Source organism: Anabrus simplex, chromosome 4 (assembly GCF_040414725.1).
Source record: "Anabrus simplex isolate iqAnaSimp1 chromosome 4, ASM4041472v1, whole genome shotgun sequence".
Classification (NCBI taxonomy): domain Eukaryota; kingdom Metazoa; phylum Arthropoda; class Insecta; order Orthoptera; family Tettigoniidae; genus Anabrus; species Anabrus simplex.
In genome coordinates, this window is record NC_090268.1 from 400,686,606 (window position 1) to 400,713,500 (window position 26,895).

General features: G+C 40.4%; 2 protein-coding genes across 2 annotated transcripts in view; one reads left to right on the plus strand and one right to left on the minus strand.

Moving 5' to 3' along the window:
- LOC136872759 (uncharacterized) overlaps positions 1-11,342 on the minus strand; it is a 196,065-nt gene extending 184,723 nt beyond the window's left edge. The window contains exons 1-2 of the mRNA XM_067146589.2: positions 11,273-11,342; positions 10,982-11,033 (exon numbers count right to left, since the gene is read on the minus strand). Coding sequence (XP_067002690.1) covers positions 10,982-11,033; positions 11,273-11,342 — 122 coding nt within the window. The remainder of the gene's footprint in view (positions 1-10,981; positions 11,034-11,272) is intronic.
- A 555-nt stretch (positions 11,343-11,897) lies between these two features.
- Positions 11,898-26,895, plus strand: part of Frmd5 (FERM domain containing) — a 371,042-nt gene continuing 356,044 nt past the window's right edge. The window contains exon 1 of the mRNA XM_067146590.2: positions 11,898-12,095. Coding sequence (XP_067002691.2) covers positions 12,000-12,095 — 96 coding nt within the window. The 5' untranslated portion in view covers positions 11,898-11,999. The remainder of the gene's footprint in view (positions 12,096-26,895) is intronic.

Below are 26,895 nucleotides of genomic sequence, written 5' to 3' on the forward strand. Positions count from 1 at the left end.
GTTGATGAAGCATGGTTCCCCTACCTGAGTCTGGCATTGCTTCCACTTGCTTGTGACAGGCTCCTCGCTTTCGTCTTTCCTGTATGGCCTCCCTCGGTCAACTCTTGTTCTTTTCCGACCCCGACGGTATTAGAGCATTCGAGGCCTAGGGAGTCTTTCATTTTCAGGCCCTTCGTGGCCCTTTCCTTTCTCTTGCAGATACCTTCATCTTCGAAGTGTCAGACTTCTTTTTTCCTCTCTGGTTAGTGTTAATAGAGAATGGTTGACCAGTTGTACTTCCTCTTAAAACAGAAATCGCCACTACCGCACCCAAGGAAACCGGTGAAAACTGCACATGGATCCAAGCATGAAAATAAGGGATTAAAAAATCATAAAACAAAACAGAAACAAGCACATCCGATGGTGGTAAGTAACCACTGTTCAGCGCAAAGGCCTGCACATTATGGCGTGGCACGTGATCAGCACGATCAATCCTCTTCGCCATTATTCTTAGGTTTCCAGATCGGGGCCAGTCACGATGAGATAGCTCCTTAGTTGTTCGCATGTAGGCAGACTGGACCTCGAACAAACTTCAGATAGAGGTAAAAATCCTTCGCCTGGCCGGGAACTGAATCCAGGACCTCCAAGAAAGAGGCGGGCTGGCTAACCCTGACTGCAAGGCCAGTAATGAAGGGATAACACCCAAAGTAATTGATAAAATAAGAAATCTGATTATCCTCACATCATACAGGGCACTCACTACCCGAGAACCTCTAATGTCATCAATTAGATTTACTTCTGAGGATAAGCTAAGGAAGGAACATATATATATAAATGTCACTAGTTAAAAGTCACATATTTCAAAATCTGTAGAATATTTCACAGTAATTTCCCATAACATTTGCCTTCTTAGACAGATATGTTTTCTTTTTTCAAAACGTCCTGGAAACAATTTCCGATAGTTGTAAACCAAAAAGAAAAGTGTCTGTGCCATGATATATTTCCTAAGAAAACATCGCCGTGTAAGCCTAAGAAGCACAGGAGCTTCGTCGCCCATTACAAGAGCAGCACTGCATACAAAAGCAGTCAAAATCTTTTTTAAGTAGTACGTGTATTCACAATCCGATAACAGACAAAACGTTTCTTTTTTAAGTAGTATAGCATCACACCCATCCCTTGCTGGAGGGCCTGGAGGGGCCTACTATTTACAGTGCACAATGGCTTGTGGTACGGGCTAGAGCAAAGTTGTTACTTTCAATGACCTGTCTCAGTCTCAGTACTGTATCATCCTTGGCTTTGACAATATGAAAGTGACTGAGGTATGAGTGATGCTACCAATGCCATTCCTTATGTAGCCAGACCTTGTGACGGTGTGAAAAGGTCGCTAACTAAGGTCGGTTGGTGCGTGCATTTCAGTGGGCCTGGCAGACTAATATGTAATAGCAACTTCTGGTTTGGTAAGGAAAGCAACCAAAAACATCACTCATTTTCCTCGTACGGCTCTTCAGTGACTCAACATACGTACCATCACATCAAGTTATTTAGGGCTCTTTCCATTTCAGGCGACAACAATCGGTACATCAATTACGTACTATTATTATTATTATTATTATTTTCTTTTAAACGTGACACATACAGTCAAGACGACTGTTGCCCAATCAGATGGCCTCCTTTATATTATTGGAGTGTTACATACTCAGTGTGACCACTTTCTCAGCCGAATTGCTCTGACTTTCGTGACTACATCTCGCATCAATAGTTCCTCAGTTGACCTCATGAGACTGAATGATCCCCATTCTAGTCCTAAAGACCTTAAATGCAGATCATTGACGACTGATACCTAGACGAAACGGAGATCGAATCCCGCTCTGGCTTTACAACTGTTTAATCTCTAAACTTGGGAGATATCGGGCGAGTTGGCCGTGCGGTTAGGAGCGCGCAGCTGCGAGCTCGCATTCGGGAGATAGTGGGTTCGAACCCACTAGTTTCCCATTTTCGCACCAGGCAAATGCTGGGGCTGTACCTTAACTAAGGCCACGGCCGCTTCCTTCCCATTCCTAGGCCTTTTCTGTCCCATTGTCGCCATAAGACCTATCTGTGTCGGTGCGACGTAAAGCAAATAGCGAGGGAAAAAAAAAAAAAAAACGGAGACAACATTCCCGATGGTTTTCAATACCCACAATGAAAGCTCCGAGAAAAAGCGCCGAAGGCTGGTCCAGATGGGATTTATACAAACTACACTGCTCTGGGCAGTATAACCAGGAATAACCAATTTATTTTCAAAATAAAACTACTGTCAACGCCCTATGGGTGGGGGCAATAGAATGCATCTACGGTATTCCCACCTGTCGTATAAGGCGACTAAAAGGGAGACCAGGGGTTCCCAACTTAGGAGCTGGGTTAGTAATCACAGTTCCCCTAGATAAGTCTGGCATTGCTTTCCCGTACGTTAGGTTCCTCGCTTTGCTTTTTTTCTACCTGATCTATTTTGATGAAGTCCGGCTCCATGGCTAAATGGTTAGCGTGCTGGCCGTTGGTCACAGGGGTTCCGGGTTCGATTCCTGGCGGGATCGGGAATTTTAACCATAATTGGTTAATTTCGCTGACACGGGGGCTGGGTGTATGTGTCGCCTTCATCATCATAATTTCATTCTCATCACGAGGCGGAGGTCGCCTACAGGTGTCAAATCAAAAGATCTGCATCTGGCGAGCCGAACTTGTCCTCGGACATTCCCGGCACTAAAGGCCATACGCCATGTTGTTATTTTTTTTACTTTGATGAACTCTTGTTCTGTTCCAACCCCGCCGGTATTAGGTTTGCGAGGCCTAAGGTGTCTTTCATTTTCGCGCTTTGCCCTTTCTTTTATAGATTATCATTTTTTGATAGGGCAGGTCTCTTCATTTTTTCCTTCTGATTAGCGTTAAGAGAGGATGGTTGCCCAGTAGTACTGTACTTCCTCCTAATTACATCATGGAGAAATATCAGATAAACTCCGTCAACGTTTACAGATTGTTAGTGGGCACAAGCGGTACCATACCGGAGATGATGGCCGAGTTGTGGAAGAGGTTTGCCCTCAAGGAAAGCTACCTAGCCACGATTGCCGAGAGTGGTAGTGGTGATGATTGTTGTTTTAAGAGGAAGTACAACTAGGCAACCATCCTCTATATTATACTAATCAGAGAGAAAAAATGGAAGGGATCCGACATTTCGAAAAATGAAGATATCGGCCAAAGGAAGACTAGGGCCACGAGGGGCGTGAAAATAGACTCCCTAGGCCTCACAACCTAATACCGACGGGGTCGGGAAAGAACAAGAGTAGACCAAGGGAGGTAGGATAGGATAGAAGAAAGTGAGGAGCCTGGTACAAGTAAGTGGAAGCACTGCCAAGACCCAGTTCAGGGCCCCGTGGTCACCAACCCACGCTTCCAAGTTGGGAGCACCTGGGGCCCCTTTTAGTCGCATATTACGACAGGGGTGTTAATCTACCGCCCCCACCCTCAGGGGGTCGATTGCCGAGACGGCTGTGCGTGGGCCCTTACTTCTTTTAAGGAACCATTTACAGCATATTCCAAAACATAAAAATCTTACAATACTGTGTCTTATGGAAAGCCCGTTGAGGGTCAGTTTCCTAAATAAAGGATTGTATATATAATCACCACCACCAAAACGACTGTCATTCAATCCGCTAATGCCATTATTTTAGGCCAGCCGCCGCCGGAAAGACAAAAGAACCACTCATTTGAAAACAAAAGTGAGACATCTGAATGTATAGTAAACTTGTGGCTTTGAGTTGAAAATGTAGTTCCTAGCCCGAAGCTTCCGATTAATCACAGTACATTGTCATCACTATTTTAACCGAGGAGTAATACTTATCGCGACGTAACGAAGTTTACCAATTCTTAGCTGTTGTATTATGAAAAAATATTGGAGAACTTCTTTGATCAGTGTTTTAATTGAGAGAGTTAATATATTCACCTGACTCTCCTTACCTCATTATTCATCATTATCCACATCCAGACGTGCACGTCGCCCATGGATGTCAAATATAAAGATCTACGCCAGGTGAGTCGAACATGTCCTCAGACCTCCCAGCACTAAAAGCCATTCGATAGTTAGATGATAACTGGAGATATAACTGACTACACGGAACCAGCATAATTAACATGCTATTTCAATATTATTAGAGGATGTCAAAAATTTTCTTAGAAGGAAACCATAATTTCATTTCATCGATTGCAAAAAGCCAGAGACAGGCATTTATATGAGGGGAGGCATATGCTCCCTTAGTGCACCGTCACTGCAGTGTCCTACACAGGAGGCTTGTAGTGGTGTTTCAACGGCGCACTAGCCGCCAGCGTCTTGGAATGGTGTAGCAGTCCAACTGATGAGCCCACTGCTACACTGGGGCGATACGCCGGCAATTTCGCGATAGGAAAGGTCTAAAGAGCTTAAATGTTTTTATTAGAGGATAGTTACCCAGTTGTACTTCCTCTTAAAACAATAACCACCACCGCCTAATTATTATCTTCAGGGCTGTCGACAGTGGAGTTTGAACCCACTATCTCCCAGATGCAAGCCACCAGTTGCGCGCCCCTAAACGCAGTCAACCCGGCCGGTATTATATTATTACTAGCAAATGTACCCGTGCTTCGCTACGGTATTCTACTTTGTATTCGAATATCGAAGTAAATACTGTACATGCAGTAAATAAGTTTGTTTTAAAATTGCGTGTCTCTTAGCGTTATCCCAGAAACAGCATGGGGAGGTCCCCATACGTTGTTTCTAATGTAAAGTGTTTGTTACGTATCTGTGATGGTAACGGCAGTCTCACTTGCCTACTGCCATTCACAATCAAGTTGGGAAGTTTACATTATAATTGCAGGCCCCATTGCCTACTGCGCGGTCACAATCGATTTGGGGAGTTTTCGTTACAATGGCAGCCCCCCCTTTCCTACTTCCAGACAAATAACAGTTGATGAGTTTCTATTATAATGGGAGGCAACTACCCTACTATCAGTCGAAATTGAGTTGTGCAGTTATCATTATAATGTCAGGCCCCTTTTCCTACTGCCAGTCACACCAAGTTAGTGAGTTTCCATCAAAATAGCAGGGCATTATGCCTAATGCCAGTCATATTTTAGATGGGTACATTAGTTTATAATGGCGGGCACCCTGGCCTCCAGCCAAACACAATCGGGTAGGGGAGTTTTAAACAAAACTGCATGCTCCCTTGCCTTCTGCAAGTCAAATCGAGAAATGAACTATTCATTACAATGGTAGACCTTCCTTGCTAATGCCAGTTACACAGAAGTTGGAGAAGGACCCCGTTCCTACTGCCATTCAAAGTCGGTGTGGAGAGTACTGATTACAATAGCAGACACACCTTTTCTCGATCGCTACAAATCGACATAAGTGAATATATATAGATCGACATACGAAAGTATGTGCGTGTTTACAATATTGCAGACCTTCATTTACAGATAAGCTGCTGCTAAACGTACATCAAATCGACAAAGGATTTACCTTAAGACGCCGGATTTAGTGGCCTAAATGGCTGGTCCTATGATATCTCATCTATTCTTGGGTCAGATTGAGTTAGAAATGTTGAACAGGGTAAAGTTTTTGTAAGATTATCTCACATTGCATTACTTTTCGGATAATTTTGTGACAGCTACATACATAGCATTTGGCTCACATATGGCTACTGGGTGGGCCAATTTTCGTGAAGAGTTTGATGATTCTATATTTCCTATAAGTGATTGAAAGTATGAAAGTATGAATTATGCATGTGAAAAGTCCAAATTTACTCAACATCGATTAATAGAGAAAAATGAAACGTAAATGGGATACAGATACGACAGAAGGTCATAAGACCAAATTGAACAGAGATTGTGCAATCCGTTATGTGACAGGACTTCCCGAAGGTCTGCACCATCATTAAAATTGCCTCCATATTTCGATATTCTTCGGGGATAAAAAGTGAACAATTTAAAGATCTTGGAAGTTTTCCGTCCGTTACAGGCTAAAACGTATAATTTTGTCAAATTTCAATTTTCTTTTTCGTCTGGCAGATTATGCCGCAATCTGGATTTTGGTGGAGGAGGGTAAAAATTAGGAATTTCAGGAAACTAAACCAAAAAAATATTCAGATGATCATTATTACCCCTTAAAAGGGTAGCTGTGCAAAAATTTCGCCAAAATAGTCAATGTAGAGGCACACAGTCGTTACGAATGTATTTATATAGATAAGGAATCTGCTCAAAGTACAACACCTTTTGGGCTATGTCCGCTGGAGTTAACCTACAAAACTGACCATTCATGATATCTCCCTTATTAATTCTCCTGACGAAAAAATGCACATGAAAGAAAAGTTTTAGAAATGAAATTCCATCACGTTTGGTCGATTTCCAGTCAGGTTGGTCTTGTAATGTATATATTGTGGAAGAGTAAAATCACCATTTAGGTTCCCTATAAACCACCAGTCCATTCTGGGAACATGAAATGTTATTGACCTTTAAAACCTACCTTTGGACAGGTGGATGCTAAATATAAAGTTTGGTTCGAATATCTATAGTAGTTTTCAAGTAGTAAGAAATACGCTTTACACGCACCCGCTCTTGAGTTAAAGTCTGATGGGACTTGTACCGAAAAACGGTCCGTTAATGATATCTCCCTTATTAATCCTCGTATCGAAATGATGCACATGAGAAAAAAGGTTTGGAAATTAATTTCCATTAAGGCAGGTAGATTTCCATTAAGTTTGGTTGTGTATATTTTGTGGGAGTGCAAAATCACGGTTTCGGTTTCGTATAAACCCCCAGTCAGTTCAGGGATTTAGAAACAATATTTGCCCTAAAATCTACCCAAGGACAGGTGGATTCTAAATATGAAGTTCGGTGGAAATATAGCCAGTAGATTCTAGCACTCGCGTACATACGGAGTAATTAAGGAAGAAAATAATACAGTTAAGAAAGTTGAAATCAATAGAAAATGGATTATAACTGAGGACAACCGGATAACGACAAATATGTAAACGCCAACTGAATGTATTGGAAAATCAAATGCCCCTCAATAAATTATGCTGGTGTGAGTTATAGATATAATAAAGCGGTAACAGAGGAGAAATTTAGGCGTAGGGATTCTTAGGTAAACAGATAAGAAGATGGACTAATGGTGGTTATTACTTAATCTATTCGAGGGCGGTTATAACCTCCAACGATATTCCGCCAATATCCCGCAGACAGACCGATTGACGCCTCTCTTGCCTTCTACCCAAGGAACAACCACGAATTTAAAAGCATGATGAGGAAAATGGCAATACGTTACTTCCCTGCTCGCAAGCAGTCAGAGACGTTGCCATGGTAACCTACAGGTTCGTTGTCGGTCTGTCGGTCACTCAATGCAGAGCATGATACCCGCAGATAACAGCAAATTTCTCCGTCATGTGAAGAGTAAGGTAAATTATGAACATAACAAAAGTTGTTTATAATGAAGAGGCGTTTCACGTACGGTCCACAGAGTTTACGGAAAATCAATAGTATAAGAGAAAATGGAGGAAAACCGTTCTGATTTTCCTATAAACCCCCCGTCTATTCAAGTATTTTAAAATGATATGCATATCGAAACCTTCCCCGGGATGAGTATACTCTAAATATGAAGTTTGGTTGAGATCTATACAGCCGTTTCGACGTGATGGTGGAACAAACAAACAAACAAACAAACACGAAGAGTAAAAACCACCGATTCGGTCTTGAGTTGACCTAAAACGGATACATATCTGAAAAATTGGCAAAACAAACGAAATTACAGACAGCGGAACCCCTACAACTTTATTTATATAGATTAACTTGATTGGGTTCATAGGGCCACTTGCGTCGTTTCACGTTCAATTTCTCTTTGAAGGCTGTACTGTTTGGTTCTTGTGATCTGCCCAGTACTTTTTCATTTTGTCAATTCGTCTGAAATCGCTATAGCCCTTCTGTGTCATTTCTGCTGAACATTTGAAAGTCTTATGGAGGAAGTTAATTTTATTCTTGTTCTCTGCATATACTATATCGGTTATTTCAGTAATTATACCAAATAGCTCATAAAATGGCAATCGACGATATTGGGATTCGATTTCATTAACTCGAGCATAGGAAACGAGAGCCAAGTAAGTTAAGAAAAGGAACTGGTCTTTTATAATGTATAGTACTGTACGTACAGCTGAAAAAAAAGAGTATAACGTTCACCGTTGGCCTACTTCAGTTCTGATAATTATTACGACCGTGTAATAAGACTGAACTCATACGTTACACAAAAACAGTATGAAATTCATTTTTTTAAATTAAGCAATTTAAATGATGCAAAACGGTTAGAGAGTCCTTCATCAAGGTCAGGACAATATCATGAGAAAGTTTGAAGAAAAAAAAAATCAGTTCTACCAGGACACGGGGGAGAAACTCCAGCATGCCACCTCTAGTTCCGAAAGTTATGAAATCTTTCTCCCAGGAATGAAGTACCGGTACTAGTTAGGCATGGTTGATGACAAAAGAACTCCGTGCATAATCTGGTACATATTTTACATGCCTAAAAGGTTCCTCTATAAGTGATTGGAATAATTTATCAAGGGAAATGTTCGACAAATTTCCTCCCAGCTCTTTGAAAACGTTTAAGAAAGGACTAGGTAAACAATTGATAGGGAATCTGCCACCTGGACGACAGCTCTAAATGCAAATCATTGATGATTGCCTGGCTGACTGATTGTGAGTCTTGAGTGCTCGGCCTCTAAGGCCAGTTATAATAATTATAATAATATTTATATTATATAAATAATAATATATATTATATATCATTATATTATATATATAATATATCATTATATTATATAATATTATATAATAATATATTATTATTATTATTATTTTACGGTGCACTGGCTACTTTTTGGTTTTGGGAGACGCCAAGGTGCTGGAATTTATAGTTCGCAGGTATTCGAAAACAACTCATCAGGCTCAGCGCCCTGCAGTCCGACCTATTCAGCCCGATAGACACAATTCCTGCTTTAGGACGTCCGACGTCCATCTTTCACTGTCTTGCATACATTCGGTACCAGTACGGTATTCGACGAGACGTGAATGTTACCGCATTAAGTAGAGTTCGTGGCTTGAATAAAGCCTCTTGAACCAAAACATCACTCGCCCATTCTTCGGACTGTATACTACTACTCCATTTCACGTTCCGCCAGGTGCCAGAATTCTGACACGAAATCGGGTTCTTTAATATGTCAGTAAATCTAGTGGCATAGGTCTTCTGTTTACATGATTTTTTTTTTTTTTTTTTGCTATGGGCTTTACGTCGCACCGACACAGATAGGTCTTATGGCGACGATGGGATAGGAAAGGCCTAGGAGTTGGAAGGAAGCGGCCGTGGCCTTAATTAATAAACCACGGAAAACCATCTTCAGGGCTGCCGATAGTGGGATTCGAACCTACTATCTCCCGGATGCAAGCTCACAGCCGCGCGCCTCTACACGCACGGCCAACTTGCCCGGTATGCATGAATCTAAACACTTAAATGACAACCGACAATGGTGGGATTCGACTTCATTAACTCGAGCACAGGAAACGAGAGCCAAGTAAGTTAAGCAAAGGAACTGGTCTTTTATAACGTATAGTACTGTACGTACCGCTGAAAAAAAAAAATGTATATATAACATTCACCGTTGGCCTACTTCAGTTCTGATAATTATTACGACCATGTTCTCCGACTGATTCAGAGCAAGAGCTAGGCATGTTGTACAGATAATATTTTTGAGAATGAACATCCCTCTTCTTTCAAGTCCCGACGAAGATTTCTTCACACTGGGTCATACGGGTTAATCTCTCAAGGCAACGTGATGATTGTGTTAAAATGACATTTTCACTCCATGACTCGCTCAGCCTCAAGCAGCTCGCTGCGGTTCCTAAAGCTACAGTCGCTCAAGGTCAGCGCAGCCCAGCATAGTTATCCACCGTAAGTCCCAGACATCAGGGGTAGGTGAGATTCGTGTGGGAAGAGGGGTGTGAAATGTCTTGGCTGGGGGCACTTTGCCAAGATATGGGGACAGAGGGGAAGATTGCGAAGGGTGTGTTCTGTGAAAGCGCTTCTAATTCGTATGCAGAATTATGCACTGTAAGCCATTTCTTAGAGCAATTCGAGATATGAGAGTAGCTTGATTATCACCATAACCGCATGCTACAGTACCAGTAAATTAATGATGATGATGATGATGATGATTGTTGTTTAAATGGGCCTAACATCGAAGGTTATCGGCCCCAGTAAACGAATGAGATCCAGAGTTATTTATAATCATATATCCGAGAAAAGCATCCAATACCTCGAAAGGGAGTGAATCTGATGTGTAGGTTCCAGTATTCAGCCTTCTGCAGAAACACAGAAGCTAACTAGCCTATATGATCGGTGATATGTCCATGAAAATTAGACGGGTACTAGATTATTTCTGTTTCAAGTGGACTACTACGTTATCGGCCCAAATAAAATTAAAATGTTACCATGCTACCCCATAGACCATCGAGACGCAACTAATCGGATACCGGTACCGTACTGCTAGGCATTTACGGCGTCAATGAATCAGATCAATATCTAGGTAATTAATAATAATTGTAGAAGAATATGAGGTTTTTAAGTACCCAGGATTATTAACAAGGCGATGCTAACGGAAGGAGAAAACGTATAATCCTGCTGCGAAGTTTCGCAATTCAGTGATAATCTAAGAAATAAGCTACACACTACGAGGTAGAAGTCTAGAAAAGTAACTAAATAGAATTCCCGAACAATTTCTGAACGAGACCTCAATATGCCACACTACTAGTAACAGATATCCAGACACTAGACGCATAAAAAAATAAGACTGAACTGCACACTCAACTCAAATGCTGCGGGCTAGACAGCAAGCGACCACAAGAAACAACAATATCACCAACAAAACTGTACAAAATTCGAATAACATATTTTTCTTACCTTACAAATAACTGCTCCTGATTATTGACACGCCAGGAAACCACCGTCGCCCCTGAAAAAGCATTTATTGTACATAAAATATTCCCTTAGAGACTGTCAAAACATAAAAAATCAGAGCATCGGTTCCCTAAAAATTACAGTACGGTGCCTCATGACATAGGCATGACTGCAATAACTACGGCAGCATTTGGAACATTACATGCATAAAATGAATATAGTTCAAGTCAAATTAACGGGATATACATCTAATTGTATGAATACAATGATTGATACAGAGATTAAATTTCTTACCGTGCAAGTTTATCGTGCACGTTGTGTTATTTCCTCTGTCAAGCACAACAACACTCGTCGCCGCTGCCATGTTTGAATGTAAAACCGCCTGTACGGCACCCTTTGTTAATTGATAGCTAAGGCGGTATGAAAACATTTTGATCCAAACTCACAATGTTTTGAAAGTTACACAGTTACTTTTCTACGTTATTGAGAGATATTAGAGGATAAACCTGATCATATGTGTTATATATTAGTGTATTATAGTTAATTTTCTCAGTCTACTTGATAATTTTTTCAAGAAAAGGAAAGTATGTTGACAGAACTCTGACAGAAGACCAAAGCTTTGGATCTAAACTTTCTCATAGTTTCCACGTTCCTTCCGTTAAAACGTTGTCATGAGGAGCTGGACTGGAAGTTTTATCAAGATCAATGTAAAGAGTTATAATTTACACTTTAGATTTATAATAATGGTTGAAATACTATACTTATGCATTTGATTTGTCCCAAGTGTAGCGGTGGTACTTTCATTGAGAGTTGTCATTCGTGCAATATATAGAATGATCTTATTTTTTGGACTAATGCACAGTTCAGGTTCCGAGTTCCTTAGAATCAATTGGCGTTCCCTGTGTTACGTTATGGTTGCCGTCAGGTTGTTTTCAGATGTGAGAATGGTACATGTCATATTTTAGTGAGTTAGAGAAGTGAGCGACTCGTCTGTGAATCCAATGTAAAAACAACCACAACGATGCTTAAATTTGGAAGTAAGAGTGACATAAACGTTAGTTACAAATGCACGGTGCGGTTACTGGAAGATACAGAAGTGGTGGAATGCGAGTTCCAGGTGAGCCAGATATTATTGCATTACAATTACTCATCGTAGGCAGTAAATTACATTATAATATGTAGGGTTTATTCAGAGTCATCATTTATCAGGGTTGGTTACGACCGTCAGATTTTGTGTTTACGTATATTCTTACTTTAATCCGTATTTCGACTGGGATGAAATGTGACGAGAATTTACAAACCTAACGTTTAAATGAGCTGGGTTGTAAACATCGTCTTTCATACGATAACGACATGGTTAACATTAACCTAGCCATCTGTAATACATTGCAAATGACAGCTACTTTGTATAAATATTTTCTTCTCTTTCCACGTTCAGTTTTGTTTTAGTGCATAGGTTATCTTTATTTAATGTAGGCTATGCATAAGTAAGTGTTAATTTATTCTTCCTAAGATTTTTTTTTCTTGTCTCCTTGTTAACTGGCTCATTCAGAGAATTTGTAAGGGTTAATAGTTAAAAGGGAAGAAAAATTGCTGTAAACTTCAAAGGTAAAGTTGTGGTAGCCCTATTTCCATTCCAGAACAGATATCAAGGGGTCATAGTTAACTAAATTAGATATATAAATAACTTAACATGGTGTAATAAATTGCAAATCTGGAAGTAAATTTGCAACAAACAGTTTGAGAAAATTCAATATGAGTTACTGCAGTAGTCGCATTGTATTTCCTGGAGTATATCTGTAGATCTATAGATGCTAGTTGCTTTTACGTCGCACCGGCACAGATAGGTCTTATGGCGACGATGGGACAGGAAAGGGCTAGGAGTTGGAAGGAAGCGGCCGTGGCCTTAATTAAGGTACAGCCCCAGCATTTGCCTGGTGTGAAAATGGGAAACCACGGAAAACCATTTTCAGGGCTGCTGACAGTGGGGTTCGAACCTACTATCTCCCGAATACTGGATACTGGCCGCATTTAAGCGACTGCAGCTATCGAGCTCGGTCTTCATTAGATGGATGTGTATCTTTGTTAGAGGTCAAAGAATATTTTATATGCAATCCAAAGAAAAATAAGAAAGGAATCATCCTATTTTTACAATATTATTTCTTTTACCATTCTCGTGATTCTCTTATATCGTATGTTTTCCATATGCGACATTCTGCTTATTTCAGTGCGCTTTCTGTAAGCTGCAAGACACCTCCTCAGAGGTGTTAATTATTTACATTTTGCGCCAAAAGTAATTTATTTAACCTTAGGTTTCACTTGTTCAGACATAGACAATGTACCTTGCATGGCTAGCTTGCATGGCAGGAAGCATTTAGTATAATTTACCAGCCGACATTAAAGTGAGTGGAAGGTCTTTGAAGCATGGTCTTAACCTACCTTGCAACCTTGTGGGCCCACCTTCTAAGTGTCACAGGGGGGCTTCCTCGAAACAAATGTTGCTGCCAAATATCTTTCCTCCTTTCGGTATCTAAAGCAGTAGGCCTGCCCACGTGTTTTAGGATTTCATGCAACTATGTTTAATGTTATTGTGGAAGCCCAATTTTGTAAGATGCATGTATAAACATATGATTTTCTGCAGAAGTGACCGGTTGAGGACCATCTACTATCTGCGCACTTTTTAGTGATAGATTTACACCCTAGTGCTGAAGTGGTCGACTTCGGTTATCTTCGAGATTCGTATTGGCAACCTTTGAAACACAAAGTAAGAATCGCTTATCATCGCTGTGTGACATCTGGCGTACACTTTAAGTACTCGTACTGTTGTTGTTTACACAGTAAAGCCAAACTATAGAATTCATGCTAGGAACACGTTTCGCAACGGGAAATGTTATATAGTATTATATATTGTGTGTGTGACACAGTTGTTTGCTTAAAATAATAAAGGTTTATAAAATTCGTATCGATCGATCATATTATCGATTCAATTCAGATTTCATTTCCATTCAGTTGGCAGTATTAACGGAACCCTTCTTACTTCTCCAACGAGTACAAAAATCTATCACTAAAAAGTGTGCATACTATACTAGAAGCCCAGGCATGTGCTGTTAATAACTTTCAAGTGTGTTAAGAGACAAAAGCAAGTGTTCTGCTACAACTTGCAGGCTGCTGGCTGGGGATATAATGGCCATGGCGGCCATAGCCGGTGGTCGAGTTGAGATTTTGATGGAACTATCATGGAAAAAGAAACCAATGTCTAGAAGGGTGATGTTGGGGGTAGAGGTAGGCCTATGCTACAGAATGATTATATCAGTTGCAGTAGATGAATTATGCTGACCTTAAGAAGAAATTAAAGCTATCGAGGATATAGATCCATACAAGGATCACTCCGCAGCATGGGAGCTTCCTTGAACTGAAACCTCTCTTCAAATGCCCTAAGAAAGAGGTTGGTATGGGAAGGTGCCTTTGCAAATTCCCTTAGCTGAGTGCCTTTGTATAAGGATCCCATTTTCTAGAACAAGAAACGAAGATTATCAGTCAGAATATTAAGGAAACTCAATGTAATCAATAAATTATGAATTATTCAAGATAAATAACCTTAGGACCTACCGGAAAGTTACAATTTAATTAAGTGTGTAAAGAAATACTGCTCATGCTCACCAGCCTTAGTAGCATTATTAGGAAGTAGAATCTAAGCAAATCTTATTTGCAATTCCTTTCAGAGGAGAGAGAGTTCATTGCAATGTCCTGGAACGTACTATCCCTTCCCAAAAACTACATTTACTTTTATAACCTAACGAAGAGAAGCACCCGCCGTTGTCTATTGCTAAACTACAAATTTGCATTCCTATTGGCCAACGCAACGTCGCTTGTGATGTCATTCATGTCAATCATAATAACTAGATCGTATTACCAACCCCGGCAGAATAAAAACGCAAAGAAATGAAAGTTTCCTTAATATTCTGCCTGATAGTCTTCATTTCTTGTTTTAGAAAATGGGATCCTTATATAAAGGAAACGATGCTGAATACAGGATAGGAATGTTTTTATATCAAACTTACCTTAAGGAATTCATGCACTCTGGAAGGAGCTCCTTAACAGGGAAACAGGGAACTAGAGGCATAACGCTGCTTCGTGGCAGCTCTAACCTGGGGGCTTACACCCTCAGACCTCCTTTGCTTGTCCCCAAATCACTGGTCTTGTCCACCCCTACCCGAACCTATTCAGGCCAATGATTTTGTCCAGCCCTACCCTAATCAATCCAGACCAGTAATCTTGCCCAGGCCAATGGTGTTTACACAGAAAACTAGAGGCCTAACACTGCTTTGCAGTGGCTCTGAACTGGGGGCTTATGGCTCCCAGATCCCCTTTGTTTTTGTTCTTAACTAGAAGGGTTGGCAGCCTTGTCGACTGCCCTCACCACGTCCTCCGCGAGGAAGCAGCGAGAAGTAAACAAAAGACACTCACTCTGCGCGGAGCTGATGCACTGATATTGGTGAGCACGAACGGTAGTATTGATTTCCAGTCTTGACTTCTCTGCAGTATACCCTTCTTCAGTAAATTGATCCTTGTTGTTCTTCTTGATTTTGTCACAGATAGACTTCCTTCTACTTCCTTTTGAAGTTCCCTCCTTGCAGTTCGGTTTGTTGGCATCCTTTACATGTGCCAAACTACTTGTTTTGATTCATGGATCTTGTTCTGTACTACGGTGTGTAGGAATTTCATTTCAGCTGCGTATTTAAATATCAGAACTTTCAGCATCCTGGGTATGCTTGTTTGGAACACCAGAATAACGCTACAAAAATATGAAAAACCTGGGACTGTCCTGGGGATCTCTAGTTTACATTGTCGCTGCCAAGACAAAACCTCATGTGAAATATTTCAGCTTACAACTTTGGCCGGTATGGTTCCGTCATCTAAGGTTCAATATTGTGTGCATATTGCCAAGGCATTCTCGCTCTACATAATGTATGTGCTGCGGGTCAGTATATCTCCAAAAATATTATCACATTGGAGGTTTTGTCCTGGCAACGGCGATATCTTACTGAGCCATTGCTCATAATATATTCTTTTCGTCCTAGATGTAAAATAAAAGTTATCTTGATCTCCTGAGAAATTCCGATTTCATTTTACCAGGTTGTTCAGGAATAAATGTCCACAATATATGTCCACAGTTTCATTTCTGATATGGTGAAGTCGTGGTACTCCCATGGGCTATCTTAGCATATGCATCTCCATTGTGTGAAGCATCTGCTGGTCTCTCTTCATTGCTGGCCAGCATTCAGATTCATAGAGCATCTTTGGATGGATTAATGTGCAGTACACGTTCAACTTCAGACACAAAGGTATCTTCCGTCTCAGAGGACACTCGAGACGTGGCATCACTTTAAGTGGCATCGACTCAAGCTCAAGCATCAAGGCGACTATTACCATCGGTTGTTATATGGAAGCTAAGGTAATTAAAGTCAGGTCTTGACAAATTGTCTACCTTCTACAGCATTAGTACCATCCATTTATATACCACACTCCAATTATTCCGAACCCAGTTAGATTGAGCCGCAGTCCAAAGTTGTCAAGCCTTGTTTTCGATTGATGGACCGTATGTCATTCATTGTGCAGGAACAATATAATTTATGGGTAATTTTATTGTACAAGTTCAAATTTTGACACACATCAGCAGAAGTGTATCACAGTATGGGGAGGGAATAGGCCGCAGACCCAACTTCAGAACAGATTGTGTAGGAGAATCAAGATTGACATAGTTACTGGCGTGTCTCATGGCCAGGTTCAAATTCCGTCACATAAGCAGGATTTTTGAAATGAATAATAGTGTGTCTGTTGTTCTGATTCCACATAAAACTGAAAGTTCCATGTCTATGATCATATCATCAATAGTACTGTATCACTGACACCTGTCTGCACAGCATCATTAACATCTCATCAAACCAGTGTGGCTTTATGAAGGGTTATGGTACAACAGATGCAATTCACACCACCCAGCAGCTGCTGCTGCTGCTGCTGCTGCTGCTGCTGCTGCTGCTGATGATGATGATGATGATGATGATGATGTGTAGCCTCTGAAGAGGTCTGGTGCAGGTCTTTTGAGTTGATGCTGTATAGGCGACCTGCACATCTGTGAAGATTGGGTCCCCTATTTATGATGAATTCTAGTGATGAAGATGTCACACACACCCAGCCCTTGAGCCATCCAAGTTAGCCAGTGAAGGTTAAAATCCCTGGTCCAGCTAGGAATTGAACCCGGGACCTGCTGGACCGAAGACCAGTACACTAACCATGTAGCCATGGAGTCAGACTTCTGATAGGTAGATAGATAGATAGATAGATAGATATAATTTATTTTACCTGGCAAAGTCCCTCTCTTACTGTTAACCAGTACTGTTATTACCGGTACAGTAGTAACATAAAAATGAACCTAATTCCTACACTACTACACTGAACTAATTGACCTATACATAATATATCTAATATACTACATAATGTTAAAAAAATAAAATGACTTACTGCTTTGTAAATACAGTGTAAATGTAAACTCTTGTCCTCATCCTGAGGTGGTGCAGCTCTTTTGTGTGCTGCATTTATCACTTTAACCACATACCAGCCTTCCTGCCATTCTTAAATTTCTGGCAGTACTTGGAATCAAACCCAAGGACGGCAGCTAATAGTGGCAACCTGGGCCGATGACATAGCTGTTAGGCCCCTTTAAACAATAAACAAACAACAGTGGCAATTGTTACTTTACGGAGGCGGACACCTTACATAAATGCAATAATGATATAATACGTAAATTTTGTGGAAATTGACAGAAATAATATTTTTAGTAAAGTAATGATGATAATAATAGTAACGATAAAAATGTGAGGTCAAATTGAAACAACAGAACAATAGGAATAAAGAAATAATAAGGAATGACATCAGAGCATAGAAAATATAACAGAAACGATAAAAAAAAGGAGATTGCTATTTTCTGGAGATATCTAGGTGTATAGAGTGGATGATAACAGATTGACAAAACAGATATTAAAGTACCATACCTTACTAGATACAAAAGGTGAAGAAAGATTTAGTAATAAATAGGCTAAAATAAGAGAAGATGAAACTGTAGAAAGAGAGATTTTTAAAAAAGAATATTTTAAGAATGGAAGGATTCCAAGGAAGAATGATAAGGAAACCCGGTTTAAAGTGGTCTGAGGAGAGAAGAATAAATTGATGAAGGAATACTGGAAAGAATGGATTAGGAAACAACAAGGAAGAATGAATTGAAATTGACATGTGGTCCCTAGCAGGCCTCATCATAAAGGAGTAAAGATACAGGAATAGTAATAATAACCACCTTGATAATTGTACTAAAATTTATTAATGCTAGAAACTTTGAATAAGGATTAGTAAATTGAGGATCCCAGCTGAGTATTACTGCTACAATTTAAATAATAATAATAATAATAATAATAATAATAATAATAATAATAATAATAATGTGAAGTGGCGAACCAAAATAGAAACAGCCTTCCAGCTTACGAAAGACACCTATAACAAAAAATCCCTCTCGTGGAATTCCAAGATCAGACATTATAATACAGTAGTCAAGCCTGAAGCCCTGTATGCTGCAGAAACTCTATAACTATGCATGGTCCAATGGAAAAATTGGAGATAAAGGAAAGGAAAATACTATGAAAAATTCTAGGCCCCAAATTCCATAATAACGAACTTTCACACATCAGCAATGAAACTCTGTATAGGAAATCAGAAAGGATTTCCGACACAATAAGGAAAAGGAGAATTGACTTCTATGGCCACATCCTAAGAATGGATCCGAAAAGGATAACTAAAAGAATCTTCGACTATTTCTGTAATAAGAAAACCAAGCCGAACTGGTTTAAGGAAACTGAGAAGGACCTACGAGAATTCCAAATTACAGAAGAGATGCTTGTAGATGGATCTGCAAAGAAAATAACCAAAGATGAAATGAGGTTTCAGGACAGGGTGAAGCCCAAGCGACTATACAGAATTTCTGAAGAAGATAGGAAGGCAAGATCTGAAAGAATGAAAAAGTACTGGGAGGACAGGAAAACACGACTCGCTAACCATTGATAGATCTATCGTACCCCAAAGAGGTGAAACGGACAAGGAGAAGAATGTGAAGTGGATAAAGAAGAAGAAGAATTACTCTTGTCCTAAGAGTTCATCCCATGGAGATTATTTGAGCACACTCGTTAAAATTTCCATGCATATAATAAACTACATATTGAATTCTGTATTGACATTGACTGTATTTATGTTAAGAGATGTAACATCTCTTAAAAAGTTATTAAAACTTCTGTGGTTTGATGTCCCTCTGACCTCTGCTGGAAGAAGGTTCCATTCTCGGCTGGCCACAACAATGGAGGAGTTGTTGTAGGTTGAGGATTCGTGTTTAGGAATAGCGAGCATTATCATGTTTAGCACTCTGGTATTTTTATCATGATGTTCTGAAAGGCTGTGAAATCATTTGTATAGCTAGGTGTGGCATTGAAAGGCAAGGGTTCATTGCAGTGTTGTCAAGAAGATCAGGGAATTAGAAGTTACACATGAATTTCATGCAGACATTCTGTTGTTTATCTGACAGTTCTGTTTTTGCGACTTTGTAAATCATGTCACAGTAATTGAATATTGGGAAAATGAGGCTTTTGACTAGTTTCTTCTTTAGACCAAACATAAAAGTAAATTTAATGATTTAATATATGTAGCATGGCAGAAGCTTTTCTGCATACAGACGTTGTCTGGTCTGATGAAGAGAGGTGCTGGTCGGTGGTTATTCCAGATTCTAACGCTCTGACAGAAAAGGCAAAACTTGGTTTTGAATTAGCACATGAGGGGAGAACACGCGGTCATTGTTAGAAATGAGTCTTGGGTGGACAATTGCTATAGTCTGGAATTTGTCTGGGTTTAGTAGCAGTCCATGCTGGGAAGACCAGTTGCTTATTGTTTCAAGATCCATGTTCATTTGTTCTATTATTATCAGAACAGATGCTGGTTTTGCATGTCCATATATAGTATGTCATCAGCTTAAATGTGGTGATATTTACAGTGTGAGTTGTTTAGATAGGCTATTTTCCAGACAGCAGTGAATATACTGTTTTGAAGGGAGAGTTATATACAAACGTTAGTAATACTGAAATGATAGCGTCATTACCGGGCGAGTTGGCCGTATGGTTACGGGCGCGCAGCTGTGAGCTTGCATCCGTGAGATAGTGGGTTCGAGCCCCACTGGCGGCAGCCCTGAAGATGGTTTTCAGTGGTTTCCCATTTTCACACCAGGCAAATGCTGGGGCTGTACCTTAAATAAGGCCACAACCGCTTCCTACCCACTCCTATGCCTTTCCTGTCCCATTGTCACCATAAGACCTATCTGTGTCGGTGCAGCGTAAAACAGGTTGTAAAGATTTATAATCATTCATTTTCTATAGCATTATTATACTGATACTGTCTACCCTTTAGTTTTAGTTTTAATTCACACAACTTTCACTTGCAGAAATGAGACATAGCTAAAATAAAACTTCTCTTCGCGCAGATGGTGTGTTGTAAGTTGGACTCAAAATTCTTTCTTCGTTTAATGGTACGTGTGAGGATACAAAGTGATAATTCAGTTCCTGTAGAGGAATATAGGGGAGAAAAGAAAGATAGTCCACCTAGCCTTCTTAGATTTGGAAAAGGTGTTTCATTGAGTCCCTCAAGAGTTAATTTGGTACTCCTTTCATTTCCATGATGTACCAGAAGCTTATGTCCACCGGGTGCAGCTCTTTTACAACAGCACCACTAGATACATCTGTTGCACTGCTGGCATCACCAAACTATTCAACATCATATTCAGTGTCCACCAAGGATCTGCTCTGTCATCATTGTTTTTCATCTTGTTCATGGATAGTGTCAGCAGACCTGCAAGTACCTCATCCATGGAGCCTGCTGTATGCTGACTATGTTATGTTGTCTAGTGAGTTCATCAATGGAAAACCAGGCTTCGTGACCTCAGACTGCAGCTCAACCTGACCAAGACGGAATACTTGGAATGTGGCGAACAAATGGATGATACTGTTGTAGTTAGTTGACGATACATTGCTTGTCAAGACCTCTGACTTTTGTTACCTTGGCTCCCACATAACATCCGATGGTGATACTCTCCTGGATGCTTGAGCCCGTGTCAATCCCACTCAGATGAAACGGTGCAAAGTCACGGGTACCCTTTACAACCTGAAGATTTCCCTGTGCCTCAAGTTGAAGATGTACCACACGATAATGCGTCCAGTGGTGCTCTGTGAATCTGATTGCTGGCCAGCAATGAAGAGACATGAGCAGATATTTCACTCAGTGGAGATGCGTATGCCAAGATTCTGTGATGGTCCGTGGAAGTAACACAGCTCAACCATATCAGAAATGAAACAGTGCAGAGCGCCTTTCAGAATTGTCTCCATTTCTGACAAGATGCAAGGTTGCACTGGTATGGTTACATCGTCAGATCAGATGCTGAAAGCATTGCAAGGTGGGCATTTGCTCTCATTTCCATTAAAGAGACACCTCCAAGTCGGCTGAGGAAGAGATAGATGGACTGTTTCAAGATGTGTGAGCCGTTGACATCTGCACCACCAATGCTGTAGATCAAAGTAGGGAGTGAGATGCAGAAAGGCGGACCCTGCATCTTGATGGGGACAATGCCAGGAAGAAGCAGAAGAAAGAGACCACAATATTAACAGTTATGTTAAACTACCAGTTTGCTTACTGTTTTAGGATAGATAGTGGAAAAAATGAATGATAGAATAGAGAAGAGCCGACTAAGATGGTTTGGGCACATAAAGCGAATGAGCGACGAAAGAATGCCAAAAAAGGTCTTGGAAATGCAAATCCAAGGAAGGAGAGGCCGTGGACGACCACGATTGAGATGGAAGGATACCATCCAACGTAGCATTATAGAAAGAAATCTGGACTGGGACACAGTGTTAGAGGAGGAGTGGTGGAAAGACCGAAGAAAGTGGAGAGGAACCATATTTGCCCCTACGCGGATACAGCTGGATAAAGGGAAATGATGATGATGATGAGTGCATTCCTGATTTGAAAATTGTTGTGGAAGGGACCGTTTTAAAGGCATGTCTGGAGGCAAAACTTTGTGCTCCTCTTGGGGAACTTGATCAATATTTCCATTTCAACCATTACTGATGATCTAGAGTATGTTGAGAAAATGGTAAAGCTTTACAATATCGCCTCAGCATAGAATTCATAATTCAGGAAGGTAAAAATGTTATGAAAATTAGTGTTCTTGTCCAGAGGTGATGCAGCTCTTTTCAGGCATACCCTCATGGAGGTGGGTCGCATCTATCTTTTTAACTGCATACCAACCATCCTGCCAATCTTAAATTTCTGGCAGTACTTCGTATTTAACCTGGGCCTCTAAGGATGGCAGTTAATAGTGTTAACCATTACACAACAGAGGTGGCCATTCATGGAAGTGATTAATAAAATCTTTTCTTGTGTTACGTGTAGGAGAAAGGTGTGTTCGTTGCCAAGGGGACCCACCAATTTGCCCCGAGAAACATGTTTACTATCAGAAATCGTGCAACATTCTCCATAGCACCCATGTATGTCATCAGCAACTGCTAATGGTTGAGATTAGTTAAATATGGCATTATTCGCTGAATTCAACCAGGTAGATGTCATTGACAACTGCACCAGAATAATAAAACCTAAACATAAGTCTCATCCCTTATTCTGAAAAAAAAATCAGTGGTGATAAATTAATATCACACACCTAAACAAAGTCTAGCCTCTTATGCTGCACTTTACTCAGCATATATTCAGTAAAGAAATAAATTATTTTTGTCAACATTTGGCATTGTGATCACACAGCAAATAAGTAAGGTGCTAGCAACAACAAAAGAGCATTGAACTGCATGCCACTGCATCTTGCTGTAGCTGTCTTGGGTGAGAAGCTATTGCAAAGTTGTACTAAGAAAATAAAAGTGGATAGCGGGGTACCAAAGGAACAGAGATAGCATTACAAACAGCAGGAGATGGGCATCTGAAATCATCTTTTAGCTCATCATCCAGCTGTATTGTAGCATGTGATGTGAATTGAATCCTGTAGGATAATTGCAAGGAAAATAGGCAGTGAGTAGATGTTTGGTTTTAGGAAGTATTTGGGAGTTTGACAAAGTTGATGCCTCTCAAGGGTTTGTTGTTAATGTGGTGGACAGCACTACGTGTTGTCCATTACAAGTTCTTCCTCACTCTGCACTGATGGATGATGGTTTTTCATGGCTGACAGTATAATGAATTCATAGTACACTAAACACAATGTTGACAAATTTACTGTTAGTCATAATACCTTTGGTGGGAGGCTATAGCTGCCCCCCTCGTAAGCCCTGATGATTGTTGGTAGTGACAACTTCGTTTCTGATTTATCAGAAAATGCGTAGTAACAGGGTTAGGTTAGACCTATGTCTCATGCAGGGAGCACCAGCACTTGTTGGTAGCCCTGACAGCGCTCCATGTCGTAGCGTGCTGGGACGGGGGAGTGGAGGGAGTACATGATGTCAGAGTTGTTACTGTGTCAGTTTCCCTTTATACTTGTGTACTGTGCTGAAATTTAAGTAGTTCATAAGCATTTGTCTAAAGAGCAGCCTTCTTGGTCAGCAGACAAGACTAAAGTTTGTATAGCAAGAACAATGAAACAAAAGCTGAATGTCCTTTAGTGAGATGTACTTCCACCATCTTCATATTGGCTTGACTTAGCACTAACAACTAGGCAACCATCCTCTATTAACACTACTCAGAGAGGAAAAAATTGAAGGTATCGGCTAAAGAAAGTCAAGGGCCACGAAGGGCATGAAAATAAGACTCCCTAGGATTCACAAACCTAATACCGTCGGGGTCAGAAAAAAAAAAAAAAAAAAAACAGTTTACCAAGGGAGGTGGGATAGGACAGATGAAAGAGAGGTGCCTGACACAAGTGGAAGCAATGCCAGGACTCAGCTACGGGCCCCAAATCGAGAGCCCCTAGAGCCGCTTTTAGTCACCTCTTACGACAGGCAGGGGATACCATGGGTGTTTTTCTACCGTCCCCATTATGGTCCCTTTCCATGCTTATTTTTTGTACTCATGAATAATGAAAAAGTTTCGGGAGAATGGATTAACACTTGGGGTGCCTACAGCAATAGATATTGTGGCCTGTTACGCACAACAGGAGCCCTTGGCGAAACAACGGCCAATAAAATCCACCAGGAAGAGAGCTCTAAAGAAATTGTCACTTTGGAGGTTCAGGGAATTCTCAGATTGGTGCAGAACAAAAATCCAATGACCCAACTTGGAAAGTTGATCATATGTAAGGTTAAAGAAATGTGAAAGTGAATTCAAAATACTTGCAGAAAACCATTATGACACCTATCTGTCGGACACACATCCCACAATTGTACAGAGTGGAATTGAACCAGGTGCAGATCCATACAGACAAGGCCTCAAGTCATACTGCCAGAACATCTCTGTTTTTATCAGGAAATCAAACAGGAATTTGGAATTCATGTAATTCCATTTCAAGACATTACTGTGAAGAGCCCCGATGTCAGTCCAATGGATTTCTCTGTAGATGGACTGTTGAAAAGTCATCGACATTGCTGTCCACACATCCTGGATGGTCTATGGCAGTGGTATTCAAGTGTGGTACTTGCACCACTAGGGGTACGTGGGTTCGTCTCAAGGAGTACGCTAATTTATCGTAGCTTCTAACTGTTTTCAGTGAGCAGTTCAGAACAGTTTTTAGCCCGCTCATTTTCAGTGAAATCTTGTTTTGATTTTTAAAAAGAATGATATTAGTTCATGGCGTCGATCTCTGCAGATCTTTTGCCACTACTTTCACCATATGATAGGAACCTGCGTGCAAGTGGAATTGCGGAAGTGTAGAAGGTTGAATGTTAGGAAAGGAACTTTAAGGACGACACAAACACCCAGTCCCCAGGCCAGAGATATTAATCATTTACAATTAAAAACCCCTGACTCAGCCGCCTGGGCCGCCGGCTGGCAGGCGGACGCGTTGCCCCCTACATCGCGGGGCCGGACTTGTTTTGATTTATTGTTTTTGTCTACCATTGCACAGAGTCTTCTTTCTGAACCATTCATTCTAAAATATATGTCAGTTCGTACCTCCCACTGACTAGGTACGTAAAAATGCTTACTCATGCTGCATTGCTCTTTTTACTTTTTTGTTTAAAAATCCACTTATTACTTAAATTTTTTTCAGTAGCAGCGTAAATAGTACAATAGTAATTGATGCATTAATAATTATACTCATATTTATATTGTTGTTAGGCAATGAAAACCTTATAATCCCACTCACGAGAAAACCAAGTTTCTCTATCTATCTTTTGAAGGCTTGCCGTGTTGCCTGACTTCAATGGTCAAATAATTCGGCTATCATTGAGCAATAAAAATGCCAGGAACAGATCTCTGACCATTGCTGACTGCTCATTTTTGGGCTTCTTCTGTAAACTTTACTCTGAAGGAGTTACGAGGTTTCCTTTGCCCAGCAACGATATACTGTATATACAGTACATTATTGTTATTATTGCGGAAGTTCATGGTGTGGCGGCTTTGCTGCTTGCCTGTCATCCCGGGACTGTGGTTTGATTGCTGGTGCTATTGGTGTGGGAAGGGAAACTAACGTGACCTTAAAATCCTTCGCCACAATTCTGTCATGCCTCAGTGCATGCAGGGACTGTAAGCAAGCGGGATAATTTGTTGATGATGATGATTATAATTAATATTATTTCACATCCAGCAACAATTGTTTGTTATTTCTGGTATAATCGCATGTACTCGTACTTCGGGGGTACGAAGGTTAAAAAAAAATTGATTGGACAGTAATTTCATGCCTCTACTCCACCGGAATATTCTTCATTGGAAACACTGATGTTGGGCGATAGTCCACAGTGCTAGGGGTCAAACAGAACACGACGACTGGTGGGGGTGAGGTATCTCGTATGGTGAGTACGCGTGAAAATCAGTTACATAAAAATCAAACGACCTTCTGTATTGCCTGACTAGAGCACATTTCTTTTGCAATAACTATAATTTCTATAATAATAGGAACATCTTCCCTACAACAGTTCCTCAAAACCTACACAGAACCATTTATGCAAACTTTATTTTCAAGAGGTTGAAATAGCCATCTGACAGCTCAAGAATAACAAAGCAGTAGGCTCGGAGAGGTATGGAAGTACCTCATCCAGAAGTGGTGAAGCTACTGTTTCTGCTGTAGTAAAACCGAAAAGGTTGTCTTCATCATACTTTATTTTTCCAAATTTCTGCTTCCGTGCGATGTATATCAATTACTAGAATGTAACGATTACTTTTTTTATTTCAGGAAGACAAGAAGTAAGTTACAAGTAAAAATTACATATCTTGCTAATTGTCACAAGGACAAAGAGTACTTTAACCAGTATTATTTATTTATTTATTTATTTATTTATTTATCGTATGGCATATAAATATATACAGAAACAAGAAAGCAAGTACATTATATTTTTATGTCCAAAGATATTATCCATTCTAATCAAACCAGTTTCCAGGGTAGGCTCTTCTGCTACACTCCTTTACAATGTGTTCGATGGTTTGAAAAGGAGCACCACAGTCACACTTGGGGGATTGTATCTTTCCCCATTTATACAGGGATGCAGCACAGACGCCATGACCACATGGAATCCTATTAAGGATGGTCCAAGTTGTTCTTGGGAGATCAGACCTCGAATTAGGTGGGAAGAAAGGCCAGACCTGTTTTTGAGATCCAATCTTCCTTCCATTGGGCATAGGGGTTGAAATTGTCTTCTGTGAGCTTCTGAGCGAACTTAACTGGCGGATGTCTAGATTTAAACCGGTTTCAT